The 14685-nt window shown below is 47.9% G+C and overlaps 1 protein-coding gene across 6 annotated transcripts in view; it reads right to left on the bottom strand.

The window, feature by feature from the left end:
• Positions 1-14685, bottom strand: part of pik3ap1 (phosphoinositide-3-kinase adaptor protein 1) — a 141429-nt gene that overhangs the window by 58689 nt on the left and 68055 nt on the right. For all 6 annotated transcript variants that reach the window (XM_069885834.1, XM_069885835.1, XM_069885836.1 and 3 more), the window contains 2 exons: positions 13804-13948; positions 9956-10098 (listed from right to left, as the gene is read on the bottom strand). In XM_069885834.1, coding sequence (XP_069741935.1) covers positions 9956-10098; positions 13804-13948 — 288 coding nt within the window. The remainder of the gene's footprint in view (positions 1-9955; positions 10099-13803; positions 13949-14685) is intronic.

The raw sequence follows: 14685 nt of genomic DNA, 5'->3' as shown, positions 1-14685 counted from the left end.
GTGTGTCTGTCTGTGTGTGTATCAGTATGTATATGTACACATTAAAATATAAAACAAATAACTCCAGAATCTACAGACATGTTAAGTAGTAACAATGTGTTGAATAAACTTGACTTTTGCTGCTTCATTGGAATAGAATTATTGGAATAACAGGCCTGATACAGAAACCCATGTATAAACTGAAATAGCATTGACTGGTGTCGGAAACAGAAGCATAAAATGCTGGAAAGTCCCCATAGTTTAGCCTGCACGTGTGCAAAGAGGAACAGTTCACGTTTCAGGTCAAAGACCCTTCGTAAGAATAGGGAACCACGTGCCATCTCTGGGGACATTGCTGCCTTCCACAATCAATAATGAAGTCTCCAACTCACAGAAACTCGCCACCAGTCTGCACCGGGATTTGCCATTCCGCCGCAAGTTATTCTTCTCTGAAACTACCTTGGTTGCTCTCCTTCCACTTGTACAATCTGACCTGCGATTTGCTACACTTCCTTGTAAGTGCACCAAAACCACCCACAGCAACATCACCACAAGATATCCTCCTTGTCCTGTCAGTCCGGTCCCCCACCCCCCTCCTCCACCACTTTGCTTTCGCTTTTACCCAATTTTGATGAAACAATCTTGGACTTGAAACATTACCCGTTCCTTTTTCCAGGGATGCTCCACAACCCTCAGTGTTTCACCATGTCTGCTCTCGTCTGCCGTGTTTTACGGTGGAGAATATAATACGCATCCTGTTAACTTTGGCGAATACTGGGGATGAGCTAAAAACCTGCCATTGGTATTAAGCAAGCCATCTGAGGCGGGACCATTAGTGTAGCGGTTAGTGCAACACAGTTACAGCGATTGTGACTGGGGTTCAAATGCCACACTGTCTGAAAAGAGTTCGTACTGTTACGAGCCCAAAGGACCCCAAAACCCAGAAGCAATAGACATTCACCAAGACAAGTGGCTTTTAAAACAAAAGTTATTTTCAATCAACTTCAAACATGAAAATAGAATCAAACTTTAACTTAACTCTATACTTAACCCAAATTACCACCTTCTAATTCCAAGTGCACGTTTATGTAATGTGTGTGTAAAAGTTCTTTGGTTCACAGTTCAATCTCACTTCTCCTCCTTACAAGTTCTCTGGTTGCAGGCAATCACCATACTGTGCACAGAATTTAACATGTATAAAGTTCACCAGGCTTTGGTGCTTGAAAGGTCAATGTTTACCGCTCAGGAAAGTTCTTGTAGGGTTTGCAGAGAGAGATATTTGCTGCTCCAGTATTTCCACAACTGAGGTACCACCACTAGTCACCTTAGGGTCTCGCTGACGAAACTTGCCCAATCAGGGTCTTTCAGATGGTAACCTCTTTCAGGTTACGACAGAGCTCCTTCTGTTCCTCTTATTCCAAGAGAAACATCAGACAGATAGCACTTCCAGCCATCCACTGCTTTTGGAACATCAGTTCTTCCTGGATTGCACTGTGTCACACACACACACACCAGCTGAGAGGGCTTCTCTTCTCTCTCCAACTGAAAACTCCAAAGAGAGCATGTGACTCATGTCTTGAAAAACCCCCACCTTCTCTAGCAAACAACAGGAGTTCTTTCTTCTTCTCAAGTTGTTATCTTAGGTAAACAATCCAGAATTGACCTTTCTGTGAGCACTTTGCAGAAAGGGTACTGATAAACAGCATGACTCCAGCAAGACAATGGTCAAGCATTTTATGACATCAGTTCAATTAACACCTACTTGTGAAAGATGCTTACATTCTCCAAGAAATCTTCAATATTTCTTCAGTCTTTCAAATAAGATCTGTTTTAAATTGTGTGTATGTTTGTGACCCACTCTAAATCTTATAAATTCTCCCCAAATATTAATATCGTTACAGTACATTCTCGCATCTGCGTGGGTTTTCTCCTGGGTCTCCAGTTTCCTCCCACTGTTCAAACTGTACTGGTGGTAATTGGGTGGCACGGGCTTACGGGCCAAAAGGGCCTGTTATCGTGCTGTACGTCTAAATTTTAAAACTTTTAAAATGTAGCTGCTGAGATAGTGGATGCATCATTAATTATATTCCAAAAATTGTTGGATTTTAGAGGTGCAAAAACTTTCAATATGATGTCCCTATTCAAAAAAGGAAAGGTGGAAGACTGCAGGGATCTCTCGCCTGAATGGCATAACATCTGTGGTGATCAATAGCAAACGCATTTAGCAATCCCTAACGATGCAGGGTCCCTGAGGGGAAAAGAGTGCCTGACAACTTTAGCAGAGTCTTTTGAAGAGTGTTTGACCTGGTTGAATAGAGTGGACCTGGAGATGTAATCCTTACTTTTTTAAATTAAAAGACACATTAACAGGTCCATCTGGCCCATGAGCCTGTGCTGGCAAAATACATCTACCCATACGATTTTTGGACTTCCAGAAGGTGTTAATGAGGAGTCCCACAAAAGGGTAGGTCATCTAATAAGATGCCGCACAGTTTTTCTTTTTGGAAGACAGAAGAGAACATTATCCACCTGGCGATAAATTGCAGAAGCCTGCTTTGGAAAGAAACACGAGACCTTGTTCTCTCTCGTACACAGAGGGCTAGGACTCGTGTACAACAGATAACAAGTAAGGCATGTTGGCCCTAATGTCAAAGTATAAGAGTAGAAATGACAGAAAGTAAGTTCACATCCAGAGCTCTGTGAACAAATTCAGATTTTCAGATTCAGATTTATTGTCAGTACATACATGACGTCACATACAACCCTGAGATTCTTTTACCTGTGGGTGCAGCAGAATTAAATGGGAGTGCAAAAAGTTAACTGTACACAACGTAAACATGTAAACAAATAAAGGAATGTAAACAAACTGACTGTGCAATATAGAGAGAACAAAAAAGAAAATCAATAAAGTGCATAAGAGTCCTTAAATGAGTCTCTGATTGAATTTGTCATTGCGGAGTCTGGTGGTGGAGGGGTAGCGGCTGTTCCTGAACCTGGTGGGGCGAGTCTTGTGGCACTGATACCTCTTTCCTGATGGTAGCAGTGAGAACAGAGTGTGTGCTGGGTGGTCTGGATCCTTGATGATTGCCTCTGCTCTCTGACGGCAGCATTCCCCACAGATGTTCTCGAGGGTGGGGAGGGTTTTGCCTGTGACGTCCTGGGCTGTGCCCACTACCATTTGGAGGGCTCTATGCTTAGGGGTGTTGGAATGTGTGGTGCTCTGAACTTGGTGCTCTCCACTACTGAGTTGATGTGTACTGTTGGGTGGACATTTCTGGTCCTTCTGAAGTCCATGATCATCTCCTTCATTTTGTCCAAGTTGAGACTCGGCATGTTCCTCTCACATCACGAGATTTCCCACCTCGTCCCCGTAGAGTGACTCATCGTTGTTGCTGATGAGGCCGACGACTGCCGTGTCATCTGCAAACCTGATGCCTCTGTTGGAGCTGGATCTGCTGATGCAGTCGTGGGTCAGTAGCGTGAACAGGAGTGGGCTGAGCGCACAGCCCTGAGGTGCTCCAGTGCTCAGTGTGACGGTGCTCAACATTCTACTATCAGCCTGGATAGATTGTGGTCATCCTGGTATTGGAAAAATCACTGCCAGCTCAGTCTGAGAAACAAGCTGTGGCAGTTAAGCTGGAAAACAAGGTCCCACAAAGGAATGGCAGAATTAAATCAAATGCCTCAAAGTGAAATGAGATGTCCAGGTTGCATCATTGTCTGGGATGTAGGTGTCAATGCACGAGACAGGAAAAAAAAACTGCTGAAAATTGTGAACTCGGTCAGTCTCCACTCCATCATGGATATCTACAAGAGGCGGTGTCTTCAGAAAGCAGCCTCTATCAAGGGCCCCCACCACCCAGGCCATGCCCTCTTCCCACTGCCACCATCAGGAAGGAGGTACAGGAGCCTGAAGACAAACCCCCAATGATACAAAGACAGCATCTTCCACTCCGCCAGCAGATTTCTGAACGGACAACAAACAGCAGTTTTCATGACAGGTTCGTGACAATAGATTTAGGATTTTTGTGGAGCAGAAAGTTAAATAGCCTGACTGCAGTCATTGGGTGAGCTTATCCATGAGGATGAACCAATTTTCCAACCAAAAATAGACGTTATTCACAATAAATTATTTGCAGAAGGAAAACTGTTCAGAGTCTGTTCCCACCCTTTCATATCCATTTGTTCCTGTCTCTGTGCATTGTTACATTATTTGCACCACTGTGACACCTTGTTGCTTCCCCCCCCCACCCCCCCATTATTTGAGGGACTTCCCCTCGGTCTAAGCCTCTCGACGCTCGGTAATGGGAGGACTCCAGACCGTGATCCTTCTCCACAGCCCCCTCGCTTTGGCTGCACCAACCTTCAGTGCGCCCTTTGGTGTTAACCATGGCTCAGAGCACAAGGCCTCAGAGAGAAACATCAAAGAAACCACAATTCACTCAAACAATGTTATCAAAGCCCTAGATCAGAAAGTACAAGGCTCATTCAAACTGACTTGCTCACAGCCCAAATCCACTTTCACCCAAGATTATTCAGAGTGGGGGTTGAATTGCTGGGTCAGCACCACACAATACTGCTTCCCAAAATGCTAGTTTAAGCTTCTCAAGTGAATCCCATGACTGATAACATTCTGTCTCGGAGTTACGAATGTCACCGGCTGAGCCATGGCAGATCTTTGTTACCGACGAATGCTTTCTGAGGAGACAAACCATTCATTTCTTTCAGCAGCTCCTAGACTACAGCACCATCAGGTTCAGGCACCAAGGCCAGATACCATCTGGACAAGGCTCAGTGCTGTTGTGTGCACTAGTTAAACTAGCACCCACATTTGAAGTCACCTGACTCCTGGAAGTGTCTAGGTCCTGTTCAGAGCTCTGCCGTGGAACCCAATCTAACTGGGAAGACCACAGGCTTCCATAGGTCAAGCATCGTATCAGGCAATACGTGCTGGAGAAACGCAGCAAACTCAGGAAGTGACCAACAACATTCCGGGCCTGGGCCAAATCAGGAAAATGCCTGAAGTAGAAGGTGGGGGAGGAGGGGAGGAGGGAGGAAGGGACAGGGGGAGGAGTACGAGTCAGAGGAAAGTGAGCCTGTCTCAGTGCCCCCCTCTGTTATCCCTGATGCTCTCGAGTTCTATGACTGGACCCCTTTCCTCAGGTCGATGGAGTGTAGGAGTGAAAAGCTGAGAATGTGATGGGGGAGGGGTAGCTCTCAGGATGGAGAGGGAAGGGGGTGGGAAGTTGGAGGAGGCAGTGAAAGGGAGACCGGAGGAGGGGGTTAAGGGAAATTGGAGGCCGATATTGATATCGTCTGTTTGGAGAGGACTGAGACGTTGTTCTTCCGGTTTGCAGGTGGCCTCAGTTTGACAGTGCAGGAGGCCATGGCAGACATATCAATGTGTGGATTCCAAATGGTTGGCCACAGTAGATTGGATTCTGCTTAGTAACTCTTCTGTTCACTCTGGGGGACATGAACTTTCGGTCTGGATCTGATCCTGGCCAAACCCAATTCGAGGTCAACCCGATAAAATGTTTTACACAAGAAGCCTTACTTCCACACAAATACAATTCATCTTTCCAGGTAATGCTCTTACCACGGCCGGCATCAATGGGGGGGGACATCCTCGTGCCATGCCCCCCCATGGGGGAATGGAGGGGGAAGGGGGTGGAGAGCTGGAAGGGTGGGGAGAAGAGAGCAGGTTAACAGGGACCGGAAAAGTTGGTTGATGGCATCTGGCTGCAGAATTTCCCCAGTGCTTTATGCAACGTGAAAACCATCAGAACTTGATTTTTGCTCCAGAAGGGATCACATTTCTCACAGTGGGCGGCACGGCTGGGGGAGTGATTAGCGCAACGCCTTTACAACACCAGTGATCGGGACTGGACCTGGGTTCAAATCCCATGCCGTCTGTTTGAATGTGTCTGCATGGGTTTTCTCTGGAGGTTCTGGTTCCCTCTCACCGTTTGAAATGTACTGGGGGTGTAGGTTAATGGGGTGTAAATTGGGTGGCATGGACTTGTAGGGCCGAATTGACCTGTGCTGTATGTCTAATTTAATTTAAATGGTGACAAGAACCCTTTCTGATAGTTTGGGTCATGAAAGACTTCCAGGGTAGGTACAGCATGGAGAGACCTCCTCATTGCACTGTTGGTTCCATCTGGTGGAATATGTCCAGTTAGCTGATATTTGTGCTGACTCCCCTCTGCCCCTCGACAGGATTCCCCTTGCCTCACCTACCTCCAGACCAGTCTCTGCATCCAACGTCCACAATTTCCATCACCTGCAACATGAGCCCACCAACAGACACATTTTCCCCTCTCCTCCTTCCGTAGGGACCGCTCATTCTTACCCACTAATCACCTTCCCCTGCCATGCCTCCTCCCTCACCTCCATTCAGAGCCCAAAACAGTCCTTCGAAGTTAAGCAACATTTCACTCGCGGATCAGTGGGGGTCGTCTATCGTGTCTGGTGTTCCCACTGTGGCCTCCTCTACATCAGAGAGGCTGGACATAGACTGGGAGATCGCTTCGCTGAGCACCTTTCCTCTGTCTGTAGCAACGCTAGGGATCTCCCAGTGGCCAGCCATTTCAATTCTGTGCCACGCTCCCGCGCTGGCACGTTGGTTCGCGGCCTTGTGCTCTGTCAAACCCAAACCACTCATAAATTGGAAGAGCAACCTCTAATATTCCGTCTGGGTGTTCTCCCTCACATCAACTTCTCCGGATTCTGCTCACCCGCTGGCCATTCTCCCTCCCTTCCCTACCCTTCTGACTCCTTTCCTCCAGCTTTCCACCCCCTTCCCCACCCCAACAGAGACATCCCTCCCTCCTCCTGTTTTCTGCAGTGCCCTCCCACCCAGATGCATCTATTACCTCTTGCCTGAGGGACTCTATTCCTCTCCTGCCCCTCCCTCCCAACATTTTGTTCAGGCGCCTGCCTACATCTTTCTCCGACCTCGATGAAGGGCTCAGGCCCGAAACATCGGTTCTCTGTCTTTACCTTTTGCTGTTTGACCTGCTGAGTTTTGTATTTTTTTATTTCAATCTGCAGACTTCTGTGTTTCATCTGATTATAAACCTGAACTTCTGCATTTTTTTTTAAATGATGCCAGTTGCCCTGATCTCAGTGAGATCGTCTGTGTTTGAATGATGGCAAAGCACAAGTCACCTTATATTTAACATCCATGCAAACTAAAAACAATGAAGTTTGTAAAACTCAATTTTTTGAGAACAATGAGCGACTTTACCCTTTAAACTAGCATAGAGTCGCATCAGACGAACAGGGCCTTTGGCCCAGCTGTCCATGTTGACATTCTGGGCTGAACCCATTTGGTCCACATCCTTCCAAACCCTTATATCTGTCCAATAATGTCTTAGGAACAATGAAATTGTGGCATCTGTGGCAAGTCAAGATACAATGGTGAGGGGGGGGGGTCAGAAGATACCACAGTAGTGGGTTGTATAAAGAAAGGTGATGCGCCAGCAGACAGGAGGGAGATTGAAAACTTGGCTGAATGGTGCAACAGTGACAACCTTGCACTCAATGTCACCATCACCAAGGATCTGATTGTCGACTTCAGGAAGGGAAAGCCAGACGTGTACGATCCAGTGATCACTGGGGGATCGGAGGTGGAGAGAATGAGCACATTTAAATTCTTTGGATTACCCAGTGAACTCGTCTCTGACAGGAGTCACTATCTCAGAGGATCTTTCCTGGACCCAACACATCAATGGCACCATGAAGAAAGCACGTCAGGGCCTCTACTTCCTCAGGAGTCTGCGGAGGTTTGGTACAATACCAGAAACCCTGGCAAATTTCTACAGAGGTGTGATGGGAAGTGTGCTGACCGGCTGCATCACCAATACCCCTGTGCTTAAGGCCCTCCTAAAGGTAGTGGGCACAGCCCAGAACATCACAGGCAAAACCCTCCCCACCATGAAATACACCTACAGGGAGGTGTATTGTCAGAGAGCAGCAGAAATCGTCAAGGATCCACACCACCAAGCACCTGCTCTGTTCTCGCTGCTGCCATCAGGAAAGAGGTAGAGGTGCCACAAGACTCGCACCACCAGGTTCAGGAATGGCTGCTACCCCTCCACCATCAGACTCCTCAATGACAACTCAATCAGGGACTCATTTAAGGTCTTTTACTTGTGCACTTTATTGATTTTCTTTTTGTTCTCTCTGTATTGCACAGTCAGTTTGTTTACATTCGTGATCTGTTTACGGTTCTTTTTTGTTTACACTATGTTCAGTTTATTTTTTGTGCTATCAATTAGTGGTAATTCTGCAGGAAAAGGGAATTTAAGGACTGTATGTGATGTCATGTATTAACTGACAATAAATCGGAAATCATCAAGGCTAAATGATTGGTTCATGCCATGTCTTTTCTCACACACCCTCAGGCAGAGGAGTGAAGCAGCAAGCAGGAGCCCCAGTCACCTTATTCCACCCATGTTAAAGGATCAACGAACCCCCAGCATCTGCAGAATTTTTTGTTCAACTCCATTCAGCTACTCCATAGTGGTCTCACCGAAGGATGCCTGCCCTGAAGAAGGTCTCCTCCTCTCTCCAAAGGGAGCTCTATGAGAGTCTCTCTCTCACTGCTCCCCCTCCGTAGACCCTGCTGCTCTCCTTGTCCTGTCCTCTCCTCTGCCCCAGACGCCCACCTGCTTTTGCTTTTTCACGATGAAGTGCTTGGGCTCAGAATGGTGCTTACCCTTTACTTCCCATAGATGCTGCCTGACCTGCCGAGTTCCTCCAGTAATGTGGCCCACCGCATCACCCACTCCTTCCTGGTTCAAGGTGGTTCATCTCGCCCCAACTGCTTCCCGGTCCCCTTGGGTCTCCAGGGAATGGCGTGGTCAATGCTTGGAGTTCAACCCCCACCCTCGGGGCCCTCCATGAGCTGGTGAATGAGCAGAGGCTCATGGGGCAGGGGAAGGTGAGGGAGCAATGGAGGGAGAGGAGTGAGAAGGTACAATAGTAAACCCAGGACATGTTCACAGCAGGGTATAGATGCTGTCTTCAAGCATCACACTGCAAACCAATATCTAACTCATTAACAGGCCAGACATCACGGACACTGAGGTGGTGATTTCAAGGCCACTTCCAAACACGGGCCGGGGAACAAAAATTAAAGGCAGTGCAACCAGACCTGTTGAAATGGTAGTACCTGTAATGGTGCCAATGTGGACCTGGGAAGAGCGGGGAGCAGGGACACAGTGCACCCCCGTTGGGTTCTACCACCCCACCCTACTCCCAATGGCTCCGTATAGGCTTTATTTTAAAATCCTGTGGGGTCTGGGCCCAAGATGGTGGTGCCTGTGTTCAGCAGCGGCCTCGAGGGATTACAGTGGCTGGGGAAGTAGAGGATTGCCCAGGAGCAGAGGAGACGACCCACAAGACGGTGGCCACGGTGGCGGACCAGTGAGGGGCTCTGAGCCCGAGTTACACACAGGCAGCAGGACATCAGCAACTCGCGGCGAGCGACCTGTGGTCCAAGGGCTCATGCCAGGCGGCGGGCTGCGGGAGTCTGGCTTGAGAGGTACCAGGTATCAGAACCAACGTGCCAAGGGCAGAAAGGACTTCCGAAGAGCCTTGGGTGCGCGACTCTATTTTGCTTCTCTTTCTAAAGGGGCCCAGGCAATTTGTGCCGATGGCAAATCTTTGCCCCGCACCAGACTAAGTGCAATTTTGTGTAATATTACAGCTGTTTTACTACACGGCAATAAAAGAATCTTCAATCCTATCCATCCTTTGATTTCAAAATCCTTTCTGGCTTTGACCCTTTCTCAAATCTTCACTAAATGGTCCTCCTTCCTTACCAGGTAACATCACCTCTCGCCCCTAGCACCCCCCCCCCACCCCCCCGCCACCCGATCCTGGATCTCTCTGAACCTGGCGCGTGATGTTTGCAGCAATATTCTGAAGCCAGTTTAGATGTACCCGCAAGGGTTGATTTACTTGCCTGGCACATGAATTCCACTGGGTTGATGGTATTGTTCAAGAGGTTTTCAATCTCCTCCATGTCAGTGTAGTAGGTTAAAGTTGCTGAACATATTTTCATATCTCCTGAGTATATGGTGAGGGTAACCAATCCAGGAGGCATATCTGTCCAACATGAAGAGGAGCTTAAGTATTCCTCAACAAAAGATTTCATCACCATTATCAATGCATGAGACCAGTTTACTGTGCAATGATTATTTTAGTGAATGTCACTGAAATTTTGCATAATATTTAATTCCACCTAATGCTCTTTGAAATCATTTTTGCTTATACATTGATTGATATCGAGGTTGGTAGGTTATTCAATAGTAAGGGCGTCAAAAGTTACAGGGAGAGGGCAGGAGAAGGGCATTGAAAGGAAAAATACATCTGCCATGATTTGAATGGCAGAACGGACTTGATAGGCCGAATGGCCTAATTCTGTTCCTACAGGGGGAAAACATTTGAAAATGTTACCTCAGAAACCATATCTCAAAGTATCTATAAGGTCAAGGTAGAGAGTGAAGGAAGGGAGGCTTGAACCCATTTGAGTTGTTTATTGTCATGTGTACTGAGATATCGTGAAAAACTTTCTTTTGTGTGCTAGCCAAGCAAGTCAACCTATACTTAGAACAACGGGTGGTGCGAAAGTAAAACAAAAGAGCAGGGAATAGTGTTAAGCCAGTGCGAGGCCAGAGGAGGGGTTGGGTGAAAGATCAACTTCTTTCAACAATGAAAGGATAAATGACATATTCTTATAATTTATACACACAGCACAGTAACAGCCCCTTCTGGCCCAAGATACCGTGCTCCCCAAATACTTCAATTAAACGACACACCACATATGTTTTGAAAGGTGGGATGAAACTGGAGCAGCTGGAGGAAACCCACGCAGCCGCTAGGGTAACTGTTCTGCTCCACAGTTACTGTAGCGGTCAGCACAACACTGCTACAGCAGCAGTGACCCGGGTTCGAATCTGGCACCATCTGTAAAGAGTTTGTACATTCTCCCTGTGTCTCAGTGGGGTTCCTCCAGATTCCTCCCAGCTTTCAAAATGTGCTGGGATTATAGGTCAATTGGGGTATTTGGGCAACGTGGGCTGGAAGGGCCCATTACTGTCTAAATATATCTTTAAGCATATATGTGATTATTATGTGGGGTGTGTGTGTGTATCTGTGTGTGTCTGTGTGTATATGTGTGGGTGTCTGTGTCTGCATGTGCATCTGTATATCTGTGGGTGTCTGTGTGTATGTATATGTGTGGGTGTCTGCATGTGTGTCTGTATATTTGTGTTTGTCTGTGTGTATGTGTGGGTGTCCCTGTGTATGTCTGTGTGTGTATGTGTGTGTGCGTGCATCTCTGTGTGTGTTTGTATGCATCTGTGATTGTCTGTGTGTGTGTGATTTTCTGTGATTGTGTGTCTGTGTGCATCTGTGATTGTGTGTGTGTGTCTGTGTGCGTGTGTGTATCTGTGTTTGAGTGTGTGTGTGTGTGTGATTTTCCGTGATTGTGTGTGTCTCTGTGCATCTGTGATTGTGTGTGTCTGTGTGTGCGTGTGTCTGCGTGTATGTGTCTGTGTGTGTCTGTGTGATTGTATGCCTGTGATTGTATGCCTGTGTATGTGTCTGTATGAACATGTGTGTGTGTGTGTGTGTGTGTGTGTGCCGTTGCTCATGTAAGGTTCATTGTCTCGTATATGTATAGTCAGAAGATAATAAAAGAGATTGAGATTGCTACAAGTTCTGTGAGGGACTGTCGTCAAGGCCTGTCTATACCCTCTGTTCTTGCTGCATGCACTGCCTGACCTGCCCTCCGGTTACTGCTTCAGACATCCAGAATGCCTTCTTGCATCTCATTGACACACAAGGCACATCGCACTTATGGCGGGTGCAGGGAAGTGTGGAGAATTTATTGCCCATTACCCGAGAGAACACCAATCAGTCACACTGGGTGGGGATGCACTCATCCAGCAGTCACTCATTCCATTGCATTTCGAACACTCACGAGAGACTACAAAAGGGGCTGAACGCTTCATCTGGCTGGGTTTCACTTGTCTATAGATAAGTCAGCATGGATGTGGTGGATGGGAGGTGCACTTTCTGCTCTGCCCTGCGCTGTGACTCTGTCAATCTCCTTCCAGGTTGCTACAAGGTACGTAGCCCCAGATTGCTGTTGAATCTAATGCCGCTGCTCATGTAAGGCCTTCCTTCATTTATTTTCATGCGTTTTAAAAGACCGACAAAGTGCTCAGGAAAGGGAGGCGATAAAGGCACATTAATAATAGCCAAGGTGAGGTGAGGGAAATGATGCATTGAAAATGTTCCACAGATGTAGACACTTAGGAAACGATGATAGACGTGTATATTCCTGTCGATCAGCCAGCAGATTTAAAGGCGATGTCCTTGATTAGTAAGGCTGTCAAAGGTTATGGGGAGAAGGCAGGAAAATGGGGTTGAGAGGTAAAATGCATCAGCCTCAATTCCCAATGGCAGAGCTGGAGAAACTCAGCAGGTCACGCAGCATCCAATAAAAAGTAAACGGTAGCCAACATTTCAGGCTTGGGCCCTTCTTCAGAGGTGCCCGAATAAAAAAAAAGGTGAGGGGAGAGAAGGGAGGAAAGGGCAGAGGGATGAGCACTGGCTAACAGGTAAACACGCTGAAGTTCTCCAGCATGTCTGTGTATTGCACTCGATCCCAGGATCTGCAGATATTATTTAACTCTATGTGAGTGGCTCAATGGGTCCTGTCTCTAAATCAGTGGCTTTCAAACTGTTTCTTTCCACTCACATCCCACTTTAAGTAATCCCTAGGCCATCTGTGATTAGTAATGGGATGTGGGATGTGGGTGGAAAGAAAAAGGTTTGAAAACCACTGTTTTAATCGTCCCTCATTGACTTGTTGTGTGCACCATTTCATAACTCCAAAGGAAATGGGCAAATGACAATTTTTCTCAAGCAAAATATTGGGTCTAGAGCAGTGATTCTCAACCGAAAATTCTAGCACTGATGGCATAGGGATTACTATACAGAGCCGTTGTCATACCCACACTCCTGTTCGGCTCCGAATCATGGGTCCTCTACCGGCACCACCTATGGCTCCTAGAACGCTTCCACCAGCGTTGTCTCCGCTCCATCCTCAACATCCATTGGAGCGCTCACACCCCTAACGTCGAGGTACTCGAGATGGCAGAGGTCGACAGCATCGAGTCCACGCTGCTGAAGATCCAGCTGCGCTGGATGGGTCACGTCTCCAGAATGGAGGACCATCGCCTTCCCAAGATCGTATTATATGGCGAGCTCTCCACTGGCCACCGTGACAGAGGTGCACCAAAGAAAAGGTACAAGGACTGCCTAAAGAAATCTCTTGGTGCCTGCCACATTGACCACCGCCAGTGGGCTGATAACGCCTCAAACCGTGCATCTTGGCGCCTCACAGTTTGGCGGGCAGCAGCCTCCTTTGAAGAAGACCGCAGAGCCCACCTCACTGACAAAAGGCAAAGGAGGAAAAACCCAACACCCAACCCCAACCAACCAATTTTCCCTTGCAACCGCTGCAATCGTGTCTGCCTGTCCCGCATCGGACTGGTCAGCCACAAACGAGCCTGCAGCTGACGCGGACTTTTTACCCCCTCCATAAATCTTCGTCCGCGAAGCCAAGCCAAAGAGATGTGAGTGGAAAGATAAAGGTTGAGAACCACTGCTCTAAATTAACATATAAATGCAGCAGGAGGTGGGGGAGGGATCATGGAAGTGATTGGCTTCAAAACAAGAAATAAAACTGAATGAGCATTTCAGCTCAAACCACATGTTGCTACCAGACCCAAGACCTACCTGGTGCATCTGCAGACAAGGTGTACTCGTTAATAAATAACACGGGAGCTCGAACAGACATCTTCTTATTCAACGCAAAGTCTATTTCACTCCGTACTTTGCTGTCCACTTTGATGTTCAGAATTACAAAGACCCGCTGTGGTACCTGAAAATCAAGTGGAATATTTGGGATGTTCAGTGTGCTGCAGCCATGAACTTGGCAACCCAGAAGGCTGCTGGCAGCTGTGGTGGTGTCCATCTGATGGAGTGGGGCAGCCCCTGTGTACAGGCCAGTGTGATGTCCAGGAACACATAGCACCGGTGACCACATGGGCCCTGGTGTCTGGCCTCCTGGCGATGACGGCAGCTGTGTCTGTAGGCGGGGAGAGGGGGAGGAGAAGGGATGAGTGTACCAATGGAGGAGGGGCTGCCCACTCATAGAAGAGGAAGGAGGGCTATTCGTCTATGGGGGATCGTAGGAGGGGCTGAGCCCAGCCATGGGGGATGAGGAGTGTCTGAATCAAGTTGGGGGAGTGGGGGCTTCTTCCCACTCGATGTTCATGGTGTCGGGACACTGGGCTCCACTGCTAGCCGGTGCAGGGTCTGGGGAGGTTCATCTCCTGGGACTTGCTGAACAAGTCAGGGTGCAGCCCCGCAGCCCCATGTTTCTCTTCCTTACCCCTGATGTCCCAACACCCCAACCTCACGACATTTCAGCCCCAACACCTGCGCCCAGAACATCTGCCCCCTCCAACCCAGTTCCCTCCAGTTCTTGGTCCCCACCCCAACTTTCCACATCCTTAGGATGTCCCACCAACCTAGCTCCTCTCTCCTCGCCCCTAGGAAGCTCCACCTCTCCCCAGTCTCTGCCTCTGTAGATGACTCCCCCCCAGCCTTCCTGCC

The sequence above is a fragment of the Narcine bancroftii genome, chromosome 6 (assembly GCF_036971445.1).
Source record: "Narcine bancroftii isolate sNarBan1 chromosome 6, sNarBan1.hap1, whole genome shotgun sequence".
NCBI classification, from domain to species: Eukaryota; Metazoa; Chordata; class Chondrichthyes; order Torpediniformes; family Narcinidae; genus Narcine; species Narcine bancroftii.
The sequence above is the reverse complement of the archived record's forward strand: the minus strand, read 5'-3'. Positions and strand labels throughout refer to the sequence as shown.